General features: G+C 39.3%; 1 protein-coding gene across 3 annotated transcripts in view; it reads left to right on the top strand.

Moving 5' to 3' along the window:
* Window positions 1–16,590, top strand: part of PRMT9 (protein arginine methyltransferase 9) — a 47,174-nt gene extending 30,584 nt beyond the window's left edge. Inside the window, exons 10-12 of one of the 3 annotated variants that reach the window (XM_032148034.2) lie at window positions 11,035–11,188; window positions 14,863–14,985; window positions 15,278–16,590. In XM_032148034.2, the coding sequence (XP_032003925.1) occupies window positions 11,035–11,188; window positions 14,863–14,985; window positions 15,278–15,493 (493 nt within the window). In that variant the 3' untranslated portion in view covers window positions 15,494–16,590. Of the gene's footprint in view, window positions 1–358; window positions 775–1,314; window positions 1,528–11,034; window positions 11,189–14,862; window positions 14,986–15,277 lie in introns of those variants that run through there. The other 2 variants (XR_009212921.1, XM_058436806.1) reach the window with 2 other exon arrangements.
* The last annotated feature ends 678 nt before the right edge of the window (window positions 16,591–17,268 follow it).

The raw sequence follows: 17,268 nt of genomic DNA, 5'->3' as shown, positions 1-17,268 counted from the left end.
ATAACTGTAAAAATAAGTCAAGATTATTGTATGCTCCTCAAGCATTACTTTTCAGGACGTGTGACTTCATTTGATGCTAAAATCGTCGCTGGTTTGGCCAGTGGGAGGTCCTTTAAACTAGTTCCTATGTCTTTTTGACACGTTCCCATAATTCTTTGAGCATCTTCTTACTTGGGTGCAACCAGATGTTTTATTTTCATCTTGAATTTTTCTCAACCCCAGCCTTAGGATTAGTCTTTCTTCAAGGGACTCTGGTTCCTTTTGGTTCCTTTTAGTGGAGAACTATATTTTGAAACCAAGATATATATATATATATATATATTATTTATTTATTTATTTATTTATTTATTTTTTTAAGACAGAGTTTCGCTCTTGCTGCCCAGGCTGGAGTGCAATGGCTCACTACAACCTCTGCCTCCTGGGTTCAAGCGATTCTCCTGCGTCAGCTTCCCAAGTAGGTAGGGCACGCCCCACCAGCTAATTTTGTATTTTTAGTAGAGACAGGGTTTCACAATGTTGGTCAGGCTGGTCTTGAATGCCTGACCTCAAGCGATCCATCCCCCTTGACCTCCCAAAGTGCTGGGATTATAGGCATGAGCCACCACGCCCTGCTGAAACCAAGATCTTAATGATAGGTCTGTATGCTTATTGCTACTGGTCATTGCTTTTAGGCTGAGTTGAAAAAGCTAGGAAGAAGATGTGTGTGTTTTTGTGTGCATGTACACACGCATGGATCCATATATATGTGCACAATCGTACACATACAGGTATTTTTAATTTACATAAAATCATGAATGAATACTGATACCTTCAGTTCTAATCCACTATCACATGGTACATTATAGTGTTCCCTTTTTCCATATTTATATTCTTTCTCCAGCAGTAAAAGCCTGGCTCTAACATGAATATACTTATTCATTTGCTCATAGGGAGAATCCACATAACATTGTTTCAAACTTGCTAACACACACTACTCTGGAAAGCAAAACTACCAACGAGAGTTCAGTATTATAGTTTTTTTTGTTTTGTTTTTTTGGTTTTTTTTTTAGACACGGGGTAGGGTAGAATGGGGTCGGGTGGGATGGGGTGAGGTTAGGGTGGGGTTGTGGTGGTTCTCACTATGCTGCCCAGGCTGGTCTTGAACTCCTGGGCTCAAGTGATTTTTCCACTTCAGCCTCCTGAGTAGCTAGGGCTATAGGCATGTGCCACTGCTTATAGGTTCATAGGTTTTAAAATATACATACTGATGAAATCCTATGTGTACAATTAGGTAAGTTTTGATAATTGAGTGATTTTTTTTTTTTTTTTTTTGAGATGGAGTGTCACCCTGTCGCCAGGCTGGAGTGCAGCGGCGTGATCTCGGCTAATTGAGTGATTTTTATCAAAAAGTTTGTTTTTGAAATTGCCTTCATAACAATACATTGATTAGAAGAAACAGCAGTGGCAAAGGTGGTTTTATTTTTTATTTTTTGGTAAATAGCCAGAAATTTTGTGGAGGCCTTTTTATAATGTCATTATTCAAATTTGGTAAGTTCAGTTTTTTTTAATTAATTAAATTAGAAAGTAAAGAAATTGGTTAAATTAGTACCAAAGATGTATTTCAGACATGTTTTCTTTTTTTTTTTTTTCCGAGACGGAGTCTTTCTTTGTCCCCCAGGCTGGAGCATGCAGTGGCGCGATCTCGGCTCACTGCAAGCTCCGCCTCCCGGGTTCACGCCATTCTCCTGCCTCAGCCTCCCGAGTACCTGGGACTACAGGCGCCCGCCAACACGCCCAGCTAATTTTTTGTATTTTTAGTAGAGACGGGGTTTCACCGTGTTAGCCAGGATGGTCTCGATCTCCTGACCTCGTGATCTGCCCGCCTCGGCCTCCCAAAGTGCTGGGATTACAGGCTTGAGCCACCGCGCCTGGCCTGGACATGTTTTGAATAATGGACCATTTTGGGGATCTTCTTTTTTGTTTTTGTAGTTGCAGTGTGACTGTTGAGAATGATGACACATGAATTTGCAAATTCTTCTATGTGTGCCAAAAAATTCAGTATAATTACTTTATAGCCACAATTTTATTAAAAATTGTCTTGAAATTATGATAAAATATGCCTACAATTTACTCTTAGTCATTTTTCACTTCATTAGTGTGAAGTATATTCACCTTGTTACGTAAATTGTCTCCAGAGCTCTTTCATATTGTAAAACACTCTATACTGAATAAAGGACAATTTCCCATACTCCCCTCCCACCCTGGGTCCTGGCATCCAGCAATCTACTTTCTGTTTCTATGAGTTTAACTAACTCTTGAGACCTCAAACAAGTGAAATCATACAGTATTTATTTTTCCTTTTCTGACTGGGTTGTTTCACTTAGCATAATGTCTTCAGGGTTCATCCATGTTGTAGTATGTGTCAGAATTTCCTAATGATTAGTGATGTTGAGCATCTTTTCATACACTTTTTGACCATTTGTACATATTTTGGAGAAATATCTATTCAAGTCTTGCCCATTTTTTAACTGGGTTATTTTGTTACTGAGTTGTAGGAGTTCTTTCTGTATTCTGGATACTAACCCCTTATTTCATATATGATTTGTAAATATTTTTTTCCCCACTTAATAGGTTGCCTTTTCACTCTTTTGATCTTTTCCTTTGATGTGCAAAAGTTTTAAAGTTTGATTTAGTCCTATTTGTCTACTTTTGCTTTGGTTGCAAAACAGCTTTTGATATCATATCAAGAAAATCATTGCTGAATCCAATGTCCTCAAGCTTTTCTCCTATATTGTCTTTCAGAAGTTTTATAGTTTAAGGTCTTATATTTAGTTGTTTAATCCATTTTGAGTTAATTTTTGTATATGGTGTATATAAAAGTATACATGTTTTTGTATATTTTGGAAAACATATTTCGGATATGTTTTCTGAGCATAATTTGTGGGTTTATTTATATGGGCTCTTGTTTCTTTCTTCCTTTTTTTTTTTTTTTTTTGAGATGGAGTCTCACTCTTTCGCCCAGGCCAGACTGCAGTGGCGCTATCTCGGCTCACTGCAAGCTCCACCTCCCGGGTTCAGGGGGATTCTCCTGCCTCAGCCTCCCGAGTAGCTGGGACTACAGGCGCATGCCACCACAGCTGGCTAATTTTTTGTATTTTTAATAGAGACGGGGTTTCAGTGTGTTAGCCAGGATGGTCTCGATCTCCTGACCTTGTGATCCGCCCGCCTTGGCCTCCCAAAGTGCTAGGATTACAGGCATGAGCCACCGTGCCTGCCCTGGGCTCTTGTTTCTAATTCTCTTGGTCCATATGTCTGTCTTTATACCTGTACCATACCACAGTCTTGATTGTAGTTTGTTTAAGGTCAGAAAGTGTGAGGCCTCCAACTTTGTTCTTTTTCAAGACTGTCTTGGCGGTTTAGAGTTCTCTGAGATTCTATATAAATTTTAGGGTAAATTTTTCTGTTTCTACAAAAAACACTCTTGAGGTTTTGATACGGATTGCAGGTGTTCCAATCCATGAACACAGTGTGCCTTTCCATTCATCTTTATCTTTAAATTTTTTTTTTAAGCAATGTTTTGTAGTTTTCAGTGTAAATATAAGTCTTTTGCCTAAGTATTCTTAGGTAGGTTTATTCCTAAGTATTTTATTTTTTAGATGCTATTATAAATGGATTTTCTTAATTTTCTATTTAGCTTAGCCTTTGTTAGTACATGCAAATGCAGCTGATTTTTGCATGTTTATTTTGTATCCCATAATTTTGCTGAAGTCATTTATGAGTTGTAACAGGTTTTTGTTGTTGTTTTTCTTTAGAGTTTTCTATATATGACATATCATCTATGAATAGAGATAATTATACTTATTCCTTTCCAATTTGGATACATTATTTTTTTCTTGTTTAATTTCTTTGGTGAGGACTTCCAGTACTGTGTTGAACAGAAGTGGAAAGAGTGGGTATCTTTCCCTTGTACCTGATCTTAGGAGAAAAGCTGTCAGTCTTTAAGTGTGGTGATGTTAACATGATAGTTGTGGGCTTTTCATATATGGCTTTTATTATGTTGAGGTAGTTTCCTTCTATTCCTAGTTTGTTGAATGCTTTTATAATGAAAGTGTGATTTTTGTCAAATGCTTTTTCTGCGTCCATTGAGATGATCATGTGGTCTTCATTCTGTTAATGTGATGTATTGTAGTAATTGGGCTCCTGCCTTGGCTTCCCAGAGTGTTGGGATTACAGGTGTGAGCCACTGTGCCTGGCCTGCAGTTGTTTTTAAATGTTCATTCTTGCTGGATGCGGTGGCTCATGCTTGTAATGCCAGCACTTCGGGAGGCCAAGGCGGGCAGATCACTTGAGGTCTGGAGTTTGAGACCAGCCTGACCAACATGGAGAAACCCCGTTGCTACTAAAAATAAAAAAAAAGTAGCCAAGCGTGGTGGCACATGCCTGTAATCCCAGCTACTTGGGAGGCTGAGGCAGGAGAATCACTTGAACCTGGGAGGCGGAGGTTGCTGTTAGCTGAGATCGCGCCATTGCACTCCAGCTCTGGGCAACAAGAGTGAAACTCCGTCTCAAAAAAAAAAAAAAGTTCATTCTTAAGTTCTATTCACTCATGCTAGTTTAAAATACAGACGAAAGGTTGAAGGTTTGGTAAGCTCTTTCGTTTTTTGTTTTTTTAAAAAACCACAGCTATGGTTTGAGTGTCTCCTCCAAAGCTCATGTGTTGGAAAGTTAATCCTCAGTGCAACAGTGTTGAGAGGTATGATATTTAAGGGGGGATGAGTGAATTAAGGCCATTATCATGGGAGTGGGTTTTTTATACACGATGAGGTCAGCCCTCTTTCCCTTTCTCTCTCTCTCCCTCTTCTCTCTCTCTCTCTCTGCCCTCTGCCATGAACAGTCAGCCAAATAAGTTTCTGTTCTTTATAAATTACCCAGTCTGTTGTAGTTTGTTAGACTTTTGAGTTACAATGTTATTTTTTTCATTGCGGAAGGCATGGATGGTTCTGAAGTATCATTTAGCTTTGCAAAAGATTTCTGAGGAGTCTAGCAGTTGCAGTAATGTAAGTAACAACAGAACACTCAATGTTAGTAAAGACAAGCAGAGTTTCAAGGCAATGGTCATTTTATCTGAACATAGCTAAGATCTGACACTATCTTTTAGCCCCCAACCTAAGGGCAGGGAGGGGGCCTTAGTCACCATTCATCTCATTCACATACAGAAGTTGAGTTGCAAGGATAGTAACAGAGAAAAAAAAATTGCAAGCATAGATAACAGAGAACTAAACTGATTATCATTTAGTTGACAGTGTCAGATCCCACAGGTTGAGGGCTCAGTTCCAGACTGCCCCCTACTTCAGATGCCAGTTACAAGTATGTCACTTGTACTTCTTGCAGGCTGTAAATTGGAAGTTCCTGAAACCACCTCTTCAAGTTCCATTACTTTGCTAGAGTGGTTCACAGAACGCAGGGAAACACTTTACTTACGTTTGCCCATTTCATTTATTATGAAGGATATTACAAAGGATACAGATGAAGAGCTAGATGAAGAGATGCATAGAGTAAGCATGCGGGAAGTGGCACAGGGCTTCCATGCCCTCTCTGGGCACCCTCTAGGAATCTCCATGTGTTCAGCTACCTGGAAGCTCTCTGAACCTTGTCTTTCTGGGTTTTTATGGAAACTTTGTTATGTAGGCATGACTGATTACATCATTGGCTATTAGTGATCAACTCAACCTTCAGTGTGGCTCCTCTCTCTGGAGGCTAGTGGGTTGGATGGAAAGTCCCAATCCTCTAATTTTGCCATGGTCTTTTAGCCCCCAACCTAGGGCTAGGTAGGGGCCCTTAGTCATCATTTATCTCATTAGCATACAGAAGATACTCTTACCATTCTGTAGGTTCCAAGGGTGTTAGGAGTTCTGGGGCAGGAAACAAGATGAAGACCAGATATATATGTATCTTATTATAATCACAATATCACATTTGCCCTATGTATACTTTATATTCGGCTATTCCTGAGTTGTATCCTTTGTAATAAATCTGTAAATATAAGTAAAGTGTTTTTCTGAGTTCTGTGAGCCATTCTGGCAAATTATTGAACTCAAAGAGGACATTGTGGGAACCCTTGATTTGTTACAGCCTGATGGGTTCTTCTTACCCACTGCCCAGAAAAGCCAATACAGTGAGAACAGCAGGAGTTGCAGTAGGGAAAGTTTAGGTGGCCTCATGCCTGTAATCCCAGCACTTTGGGAGGCTGAGGTGGGTGGATCACTTGAGGTCAGGAGTTTGAGACCAGCCTGGCCAACATGGTGAAACCCCGTCTCTACTAGAAATACAAAAATTAGCTGGGAATGGTGATGTATGCCTGTAATCCCAGCTGCTCAGGAGGCTGAGGCAGAAGAATTGCCTGAATTTGGGAGGCAGAGGTTGCAGTGAGCTGAGATTGTACCACTACACTCCAGCCTGGGGAACAGAGTGACTCTGCCTCAAAAAAAAAAAAAAAAAAGAAAAGAGTGTAATTATCACAAGGCAGCCAAGTGGAAGAATGGGAGATGTTTTTCAAATCCACCTCCCTGAGAACTCAGAGGCTAGTTTTAAAGGATAATTTGGTGGACTGGTGGCTAGGGAATGGATACTGCTGATTGGTTGGGGATGAAATCATAGGGATGTCAAAAACGGTCTTCCTGCGCTGAGTCAACTTTCTGGGTGGGAGTCATAGAAGCAGCTGAGTCTGAAAAATGTCTCAAAGACCAATCTTAGGTTTTACAATACTGATGTTATCTATAGGAGCAATTGGGGCAGTTACACATCTTGTGACCTCTGGCTCCATGATTCCTGAGCAGTAGGCATTATAGAAAAGCAAGCTAGGGTACAATGACTGGGTATCATTTAACTGTGCCTACATTTTAGCAGAATTCAGGGTCCTCCCATAATCCTAACCTTGTGGCCTTTCCTTAGTTTTACAGTGGCCGTTTTGGTCCCTGAACAAGGAGGGGGTTCATTTCAGGAAGGGACTATTATCATCCTTGCTTTAAAGTATAAACTAAAATTCCTCCCATAGTTAGCTTACCCTATGCCTGGGTCAGTCAGTTTGTGAGGTTAGAAGCAAAATGGGGAGCTATGTTAGATTTATTTCACTGCCGTAATTTTTGCAAAGGTGGTTTCAGATTTATAGATGGCCAAAAGTACTGAAAGTCCAGGACCTACAATTGGCATCAGAACTGGGGGCATTCATGTGGGACTGAGCTCTTATAGCACCTGATGCTAACTCCAGGTAGTGTCAGAATTTATTTGAATTGTAGTACACTCAAAAGGTGTCTGAGAATTTTTCTGGGGTGGGAACCTCCTCCCTGCATGCCGCCGCCACCCCCCCGCCCACCACCACTTCGTGTCAGAAGTTTTATTTTTATTTTTTTTAGACAGGCTCTTACTCTGTCACCCAGGCTGGAGTGCAGTGGCATGATCATGGCTCACTGCAGCCTTGACTTCCTGGGCTCAACCTATGTTTTATAAATAGAAACGGTTCCTAAGACTACGTAAGTGACTCACATGGTATCGTTCTCCAACTCTCTTTCTCCCATAGATTACATAGCTGTAAGGTTAGCTTTTATTAACCTGTGTGCCTTTTTAGCTTGCTAATTTCATAGAATGATACCTCTTGTGGCTATTGGGGGAGTGGAGGGTTGTTAGTCAAGCAACATAAAGTTCTGTGGCTAGTCTCTCCTTTCAGAGACCTTTGTGATCTTGAAGAAAATTAGATCTGATTTTCACTTAAATGGATCACAGTTAGCAGATAACTTCAATTGTTCAGATAATAACATGAGTTTTCAGGATTAAACTTGATCCTTTTGAGGAAAAAGGATTTTTCCAGTGATTTGGGAAGACATAAAATTTTAGCCAGTTTGGTAAAGGCATAGATTGGAATTTGGTTAAGAGCTGTGCAATTTTATTAAGAGGTGTGAAATTTCACTAACTGTGGAGACTGAATTTCTACCAGACTACCTAATATGACAAAAAGTTGATAGGAAAGGAATAGCAACAATGAGTAAAGCACTGGGGTCAGGGTGGAGTCCATTTTTAGGCTAATTTATGAATATAGGATTTATTACAACTCAGAAGGATCATGTCGTTATATTTAGTGGGTGAAGAGAGATTATCCTGGTTCAGGATCATGACATCCTTATCAGTCTGGAGCCATTACACTTACGAGTCATCTCTAACTTTCCTTGCTGGATCTGTGCTCCTCACATCATGGCTGGGGATATGGCTTCCTGTTAGCTTGTCTTTAGGAGAGAGTGAGCTGTTACAAGAGCAGACTGTTTCCTTATTAACTTTTCCTCAAATGTATTGTTTTGAAAATTTTCAAACTTAGGAAAAATTGCAAGAATAATAACAGAGAACACTAGATTATTGTTTAGGTTACTGAACCATTTGATAGTTGATTGTTGGCATCATAAACTTCATCTTTTCTTTAGTATTTAGCATGTGTTTCCTAAGAACAAATGTTTTCCCCTACATATCACAATAAAATTATCACTCAGGATATTCCACATTGATAAAACACTATTATTAATATATAGTGCATATTAAAATTTTCCATTACCCCAGTAATATTCTTCATTGCTTTACTTCCCAGTCTAGCTCTAATCAAGAGTCTTACATTGCATTTAGTTGCCATGTCTTGTCATTATAATTTAATTGTCTTTGCTTTAGATATCTTTAAGTGGTTATAAAAGTGAGATAATCAGTTTAGTAAGAGACCGGAGAATTAATTTAAATCTAATTCAAGAGCAGTAGTGCCAAAGTAGTTTTGAGGAATGGGGTGTTTTATAGCTTAGCCTGTCTAGGTTCTAATGATCTATTTAGGGAGACTACATAGTACATAATTTTGGAAATGTATATGAATTACTTTTTAGGATATGAACAAATGTGTTGGTGAAATGTTTAGTTCTGTATTTTTATAAGTGGATTCTTACTCTATTTAACTTAGGAGTAAAAACATACTGTGAAGTATACATATGATAATATAAAGTTCACCTGCCTAGTATCCTGTTCTAGAAATTCAAGTAGGAACAAGCTTGGAATATTCAGTAAAAATGTAGATCTGACATTTGATTGTAAATGTGGCAAATGAAAATAATTACTTGGTTTAAAGTCTCCTCCACCTCTATTTTACTGGATGTCAGTAGGTGGCCCACCCACCCTTCTCTCCCTTCCCACATAGCACATAGCTCAGGTGTGAGGAAACAAGACTACATAGGTAGGTGTGGAAGCTGCCTTGACTTAAGCGCCCTTAGCTTCCTATAGCAACTCTTCTCCCATGGGCATAGCTTCCACGGCCTAGCAATATGAACACCTGGTTACACTCTCAGAGAAGCCGACATGTGGTATGGGTTCCCATCAGGCATTTATCCTTTGTTTGTAGTTCTCTCCATCCACATATAGTCTACCTATTAAGAGGCATTCTTTTTTTTTTTTTTTTTAACCATAAGCAATGTTCCTGATAAACACAGCTGACATTCTATTCTTATAAGATTTTCAGGGAAAGAGAAGGTAAACCCAAGGTCAACTGTAGGAAGAGAAAGGATTTTATTAACCCTTGACTCTCTCTCCTCCAGTATTAGAGTATTTGGACTTTTTTTTTTTTTAATTTTGCATTTGGAGTGTTTAACCTTTTATTTTGAAATAATTTTTAAGCCTTTGGAGAAGTTAAAGAATAATGCAAAGAACTTACCATATACCTTACACTCAGATTCACAAACTATTACTATTTTGCCACATCTGCTAAATTGTTCAGGAAAAAACATTTCAGGCTCTTTCCCTGAACCATAGATACAATGTGTCTTTACTCCTAATACCCTGGAATGCATAGGACATTCACTGATAGAATCAGTGTACAATTATTAAAATCAGGAAATTTACAGGGACACAATACTGTTATCTAAGCTACAAATCTTATCCAGATTTCACCAGTTGTCACAATAATGTCCTTTGTAGCTTTTTTGTTCCTGGTCTGGAATCCAATCCAGGATCATATATTCCATTTAGTTTTCATGTCTCTAGTGGTGCAATCACTGCTCACTGCAATGTGGACCTCCTGGGCTCAAGCGATCCTCCCACCTCAGCTTCTTGAGTAGCTGGGACTACAGGTGTGTACCACCACACTTGGCTAGTTTATTTGTAGAGATGGGTTCTTGCTATGTTGCCCAGGCAGGGGTTGAAGTCCTGGGCTCAAGCAGTCCTCTCACCTTGGCCTCCCGAAGTGCTGGGATTATAGGCATCAGCCACCATGCCCAGCCTGTCCCATTGTTTTTGATGTTAATACAATCCCATGGTTTAAGTTGTATCTACACATTTCTCCATTCAGTAAGTTACTGTTTCCCCCTTTGTGATAAGTCATTTGTGGGGGTGATACTTTGAGACTGTAAAAGGATATTTTCCTAATCAAACTTTGACCTACTAGTTTTAGCATCCATTGATGACTTTCCTGAATCTAAAGATGTATGTCCATTTAAATAGCTAACCTGTCATTTTTCTCTTTCACTGATCAGTAGTTACTTTGACTTGGGAAATTATTTCTAGTGGTTTACTATTCTGAAATACCAGCCATGAATAACAGAAAGTCTATTAGACTCTTATGTAATCTGTAGCTCTTTACTGATTTATCATGATTCTTAATTACTGATGTTTATACAATGTAGGGGATTACAAAGGGTTTGTTTTTGGCTTTATGTTTTTTTGAGACAAAGTCTCACTCTGTCACCCAGGCTATAGTGCAGTGGCGGGTGGCTCACTGCAACTGCTACCTCTTGGATTCAAGCAGTCCTCCTGCCTCAGCCTCCCAAGTAGCTGGGACTACAGGTGCATGCCACCTGTAGATCTCGTTGGCTAGTTTTTGTATTTTTTGTAGAGATGAGGTTTTGCCATGTTGCCCAGGCTGGTCTTGAACTCTTTGGCTTAAGTGATCCACCCACCTTGGCCTCCCAAAGTGCTAGGATTACAGGCGTGAGCCACTGTGGCCCTGCCCCAAAAGCTTTTTAAAATATGTACTTTTTTCCTTAGGTGTTTACTACAATCTGGAGGCAAGATCTTTCCTCAGTATGTGCTGATGTTTGGGTTGCTTGTGGAATCACAGACACTCCTAGAGGAAAATGCTGTTCAAGGAACAGAACGTACTCTTGGATTAAATATAGCACCTTTTATTAACCAGTTTCAGGTAAGTGTCTAGAGGAGAAGTTCAACCAGGATGCTGTTGAACCTTTGCTCTCTCTTTAGTCACTGTTTAATCTAGCTAAACACAGTGACTAAAGTTTAGCTGGATTAATCACAGTGACTAAGAGCACTTAGATTTTTACCTATAATAAGTTCCTAGAACAAAGGAACTTATTATAGGTAAAAATCAACCTAGAGGTTATAATAACCAAGGAATTTTGTCATGACTGCTGATAAAAGTTTATAGATATTTGGTCAGGTGTGGTGGCTCATGCCTGTAATCCCAGCACTTTGGGAGGCCCAGGCGGCTGGATCACTTGAGGTCAGGCATTCAAGAGCAGCCTGGCCAACATGGTAAAATCCCACCTTTACTAAAAATACAAAAAAATTAGCCAGGTGTGGTTGTGCGTGCCTGCAATCCCAGCTACTTTGGAGACTGAGGTGGGAGAATCGCTTGAACTCAGGAGGCAGGGGTTGCAGTGAGCCGAGATTGTGCCACTGCACTCCAGTCTGGATGACAGAGCAAGACTGCATCTCAAAAAAAAAAAAAAGTTTTTAGATACTCCTCCGAATCACTGTCATAAATGGAAGGGTCCTAGGTTTTAATCTTATGAAAAAGAGTGGTCTTTGTCCAAAAAAGATCTGTGTTCTAAACTTGAACACTTACATTGAGACCTCAGGCTGGCAGCTGATAAGTATCAGAAGCTAATGCTCAGATTCTAGGAAATCAGACGGCAGACAGCAGGAATGCAGGAGCCTAGGAAAACAGAGCTGAAGGAAAAAGGGGTTAGCCTCTGTTTAGGAAATAAGGAGTCAAGATTTAGAAATGGGCTGGGCATGGTGGCTCACACCTGTAGTCCTGGCACTTTGAGAGGCAAAGGTGGGGCGGATTGCTCGAGCTCACAAGTTCGAGACGAGCCTGGGCAACATGGGGAAACCCCATCTCTACAAAAACAAAAATTATCTGGGTGTGGTGGTGCATGCCTGTAGTCCCAGCTACTTGGGAGGCTGAGGTAGGAGAATTGCTTGAGCCTGGGAGGTGGAGGTTGCGGTGAGCTGAAATCACGACACTGCACTCCAGCCTGGGTGATAGAGTAACAAATGTTTACTGAATGTCTACTACATGTACATTTAGATTTGGGGAATAGGGCTATGAAATAAAGAGAGAAGTTCCTGCAGTCATGGATTTAGCATTTACATTGGAAGAGACAATAAACAAGTAAAAAGACTGCTATGATAGATGGTGAGAAGTGCTGTGGACATAAAGCAGGTTAAGGGAGTGTGGAGTATGGGATATACTATTTTATATAGGTTACACCTAAGGAAAGGACTCATGGGTAAGTGATAAACAGAGGCCTGAAAGAAATAAGGAAGCAAATCACACAAATCAAAGGATCAGCAAGTGTAAATAGCTAGAGGCAAGATCATGATTGAAGTATCAAAAACAGCAAGAAGCAACCAAGAGGGAGAGTGATGAGAGGTGTAGTCAGAGTATTAGGGGCCAGATGCTGACCTTCTGGCCATTTGTAAGGACTTTGGCTTTTGCTCTGAAAGGGGTAGGAAACAACCGGAGGGTATTGAACAGAGGCTTGACATGATGTGACTTATGTTTTGAAGGGATTGCTATGGTTGCTGTGTTAGGAATAAAACACTGGTGAGACCAGGCAAAGGCATGAAATTATTGTAGTAATCCAGGTGAGAGGTGTCAGTGGCTTTAGTGGTAGCAGTGAAAGTGGTGCAAAAATGGTGAGATCCTTGATATATTTTAAAGGTAGGGCTGGTGCGGTGGCTCATGCCTGAATTCCCAGCACTTTGGGAGGCCAAAGTGGGAGGATTGCTTGGACCCAGGAGTTCAAGACCAGCCTGGGCAACAAAGTGAGACACTCTCTCTACAAAAATTAGCTAGGCATGGTGGTTTGCCCCTCTAGTCCCAGCTACTCGGGAGGCTGGGGTGGGAGGACTGCTTGAGCCCAAGAGGTTGAGGCTGCTGTGAGCCAAGGTTGTGCCACTGCACTGCAGTCTGGGCAACAGCAAGACTGACCCTGTCTCTAAAAATAAATAAAGGTAGAATTTTCGATAAGTTGGATGTGGGCTATGAAAGAGGACTCCTTTTTTTTTTTAGGTGAAAGCACCTGGAAGAATAGTTTCCATACTGATAATGGGGAAAATAGGATCAGGCTTTGTGTGTAGCTGTGGTCACTGAGCAATTGGGTAAGAATTCAGAGAAAGCTCTGGGCTGAAGATTTAAATTTGGCCGTTAGCAGCATGTAGCTGGTATTTAAGGCCATAAGACTGGATGAAATAGCTTGGGGGCATGTAGATAAAGAGGGCTGGGAACTGAACTCTAGAGAACTCAAAGTTATGAGCTTGGTTTGGTTGGTTATATAGAAGGAACTGGCAAAGATGACAGGAGGGCCGGGCATGGTGGCTCATGCCTATAATCCTAGCACTTTGGGAGGCCAAGGAGGGCAGATTGCTTGAGTCCAGGAGTTCGAGACCAACCTGGGCAACATGGCAGAAACCCATCTCTACAAAAAATACAAATATTAGCCAAGTGTGGTGGTGGGCACCTGTAGTCCTAGCTACTTGGGAGGCTGAGGTGGGAGGATCACTTGAGCCCAGGAAGCAGAGGTTGCAGTGAGCTGTGATCGTACCACTGCACTCCAGCCTGGGGAACAGAGTGAGACCCTGTCTTAAAAAAAAAAAAAGGAGTGGACCAGTTAGTGTGAGAAATAAAAGTGGGGGCCGACTATGAGGTATAGGTTCAGCAGTGTGGGGATTAGGAGGCAGGTGATAAGAGGTGACGTGAGAATCTAAGGCTTCTTCTGGTTTGATGTAAAAATAGGAACAAAAGGCATAACAAGGAGTCTTAGAAATGGTGTGGGGTTACTGTTGAGTTTTTATGGGGAAGAAAGGCTGGATGCTTTCAAGGATGCCCAGGGAGAGGTGAATGTATCTGTGTCCTGTTTCGCCTTATACAAAGAAAAGTGGTTTTTAAATGACAGTTTCCTTTGTTTCAAATGAAGATGAGGCTAAAAATTATTAGCATTAATAGTAGCATTCAATTGCTACTAAACTTGATAGAACACTTAATAGTGATTCTCAACTTTGTACGTTGGAAACATCTGGGGATCCTAACTCCAGATGGTTTGGGGTGTGGCCTAAACAGTTGGGCTTTTAAAAAGCTCCCCAGGTGATTTTAATTTGCAGCCAAGATTGAGAACCACTGCCTTCTAGAAATAAACTTATTTTCCAAATGAAATCAACTATTGTTTGATTGAATCTGGCATCATTTCTGAAACAATTCAATTAGTATTGTACCATTATTTCATAAGCAAATCCTTGGGTTAAAAATTTTAGAGCTGTTTGGCTTAAGAAAAAATTTAATCTGCTCTCATCCAAATGAAAGATCTACAGGTAATGGAAACCAGAGCAAATTATCTAACCTGAGTAAATCTTGGTTTGTTCATTCTTTTTGTACTGGAACAATGAAAGTTCTAATGAAAGCCAGCCTTAGCTTGATGTGGTAATACAAAGGAGGTAATGTAAAAAGTATTCTATCATACTGAGTCAAGTACAAAGCAATCCCTGACCACAAAAGGAACGTGTAAAAATGAAAAACTTGAGCCCTGACCACAAAAAGAAAAAGTGAAAGTGAAAAATTTATACTTTCTCTAGGTACCTATACGTGTATTTTTGGACCTATCCTCATTGCCCTGTATACCTTTAAGCAAGCCAGTGGAACTCTTAAGACTAGATTTAATGACTCCATATTTGAACACCTCTAACAGAGAAGTAAAGGTAAGGACAACATGCAAAATGAGTTCGTTTGTTATTGTTTAGAATAATTATCTTAAATTAGGTAATACTTTCATACATAGTTTTAGCTACTTTAAAGATTTAAATCGTATTTTCTGAACAATATACAAAAATGGATTTAAATAAATATTAGTAAACAAAATAGGTTAATACTGATATGAATTAGCTAGTGGAATGTATTTTAAATTTTTGTATTTAAAAGTAAAAAGAGAAAGACTTAATCTAAGTCTATTCTATGCACTCTGATATTTTCATAATTTCTTAATTTTCATAGGTATACATTTGTAAATCTGGAAGAGTGACTGCTATTCCATTTTGGTATCATGTGTACCTTGATGAAGAGATTAGGTTGGATACTTCAAGTGAAGCCTCCCACTGGAAACAAGCTGCAGTTGTTTTAGATAATCCCATCCAGGTTGAAATGGGAGAGGAACTTGTACTCAGCGTTCAGCATCACAAAAGCAATGTCAGCATCACAATAAAGCAATGAAGAGCAGTTTTCTAATGAAAACTGTGTAAATAGAGCATCAACAAGTACAAAATTCTTGTCTTAATTAGTGGGGGTATATAAAAATTCCTTGTAATGGTCAAATATTTTTAAAAATTGACATTAATAAAGCATATTTTAAAAGATTCTAAATAAAAGAGTAGCATTATTATAGAAATACTGCTGCAGATTTGCTTTCTGGAAAAGGATACATCACTAGTTTTTTAAATTAGGAAACTTCTTTTGCTCGATTTTACGGAATAGGGATTCTAAAAGTCTTATCGTTATTGACATGTGTCAGTAAGTAAAGCAAAACTTTACTTTTGTAGGCATCTTGGCCTTTTTTCTTAAATCCAAACTTGTAATTGGGAAACACTGAAAGGCTTCCACTGAAGACTGAGGGTTATGGTTACCTGTAAATTCCAGTCTTGCTTCCTTTAAATACTCAGCGTACATCTGAAACATCTCAGGTTTTGTTTTGAGAATGCAAGCTTGAAAAAGAATTTAAGCTACAAGCTAAATGTAATTAAAACAGTAAAGGAGTTAGGGAATAAATCTTCAGGAGGCAGCATTTTTCTTGGTCTACTTTGGCAAAAGAACATTTAAAAGCTGGTAACAAAACAAAGTTAAATTGAAGACAGACTTACTCCTATACTATTTTTCAAAGTTTTGATTTGGATGCACAGTAAGTACATTAATTGACCCAATTTTTACAAACTTTTGAAATAGATTAAGGAAGATCCTTATTATGCCTCCTATATGCTGTATGCTCTTTGTAAGTCACAAATAAGACAGATCTTTGCTCCAGACTACCTGTTCTTGTTACCTCTATTATTATACTACCCAGCTTTATTTTTAAAATAAATTTTATTGCATATATTTAAGGTATACAATGTGAAGCAAATTAACATATCTATCATCTCAGTTACCCATGTATTTTTTGTTTTTGACAAGAGCAGCTGAAATCTACTCATTTACCATGAATCCCAAATACAGTACAAATTTGTTACCTAAAATCCTCATGTTGTACATTAGATCTCTAGACTTGTTCATCCTACGTATCTGCTACCTTGAATCCTTTGACCTACCTTTCCCCATTTCTCCCTACCCCCCATAACCAGTTTTGTTCTTTATATATTTAAATTTTTTTTTTAGATTCCACATATATGTGAAATTATGCAGTATCTTTTTTTCTGTCTGGCTTATTTCATTTAGCACAGGGTTTCCTTCAGGCCCATTCATGTTGTAGCAAATGGGAAGATATCATTGGTTTTTTTTTTTTAGGGATGAATAATATTCCAGTGTGTATGCATATATGTACACAGTTTCTTTATTCATCTGTCAACAGACACTTCAGTTGTCTCCATATGTTGGCCTCTATGAATAATGCTGCAATGAACACGGACTGCAGATATATTTACAAGGTGGTGATTTCATTTGCTTTGAGTATATGCCCAGAAGAGGGATTGCTGGATCGTATGGTAGTTTTATTTTTCTTTAGAAACTTCCATTCTGTTTTCCGTAATGGCTGTACCAATTCTACATTTCCACCAACAGTGCAGAGTTCCTTTTATTCCACACCATCACAACATTTGTTGTCTTTTGTTTTTTTTGATAATAGCTTGCCTAACTGGTGAGAGGTAGTACTTCAGAGTGGTTTTTATATGCATTTCCTTGATGATTAATTATGTTGAGCACCCTTTTATATACGTGTTGGCCATCTGTGTGTCTTCTTTGGAGAAATGTCTATTCGGGTCTTTTGCCCATTTTTAAAATTG

The sequence above is a fragment of the Hylobates moloch genome, unplaced genomic scaffold (genome assembly GCF_009828535.3).
Source record: "Hylobates moloch isolate HMO894 unplaced genomic scaffold, HMol_V3 SCAFFOLD_3, whole genome shotgun sequence".
NCBI classification, from domain to species: Eukaryota; Metazoa; Chordata; class Mammalia; order Primates; family Hylobatidae; genus Hylobates; species Hylobates moloch.
Note: the sequence above shows the minus strand (reverse complement) of the source record. Positions and strands in the feature narration are given on the sequence as shown.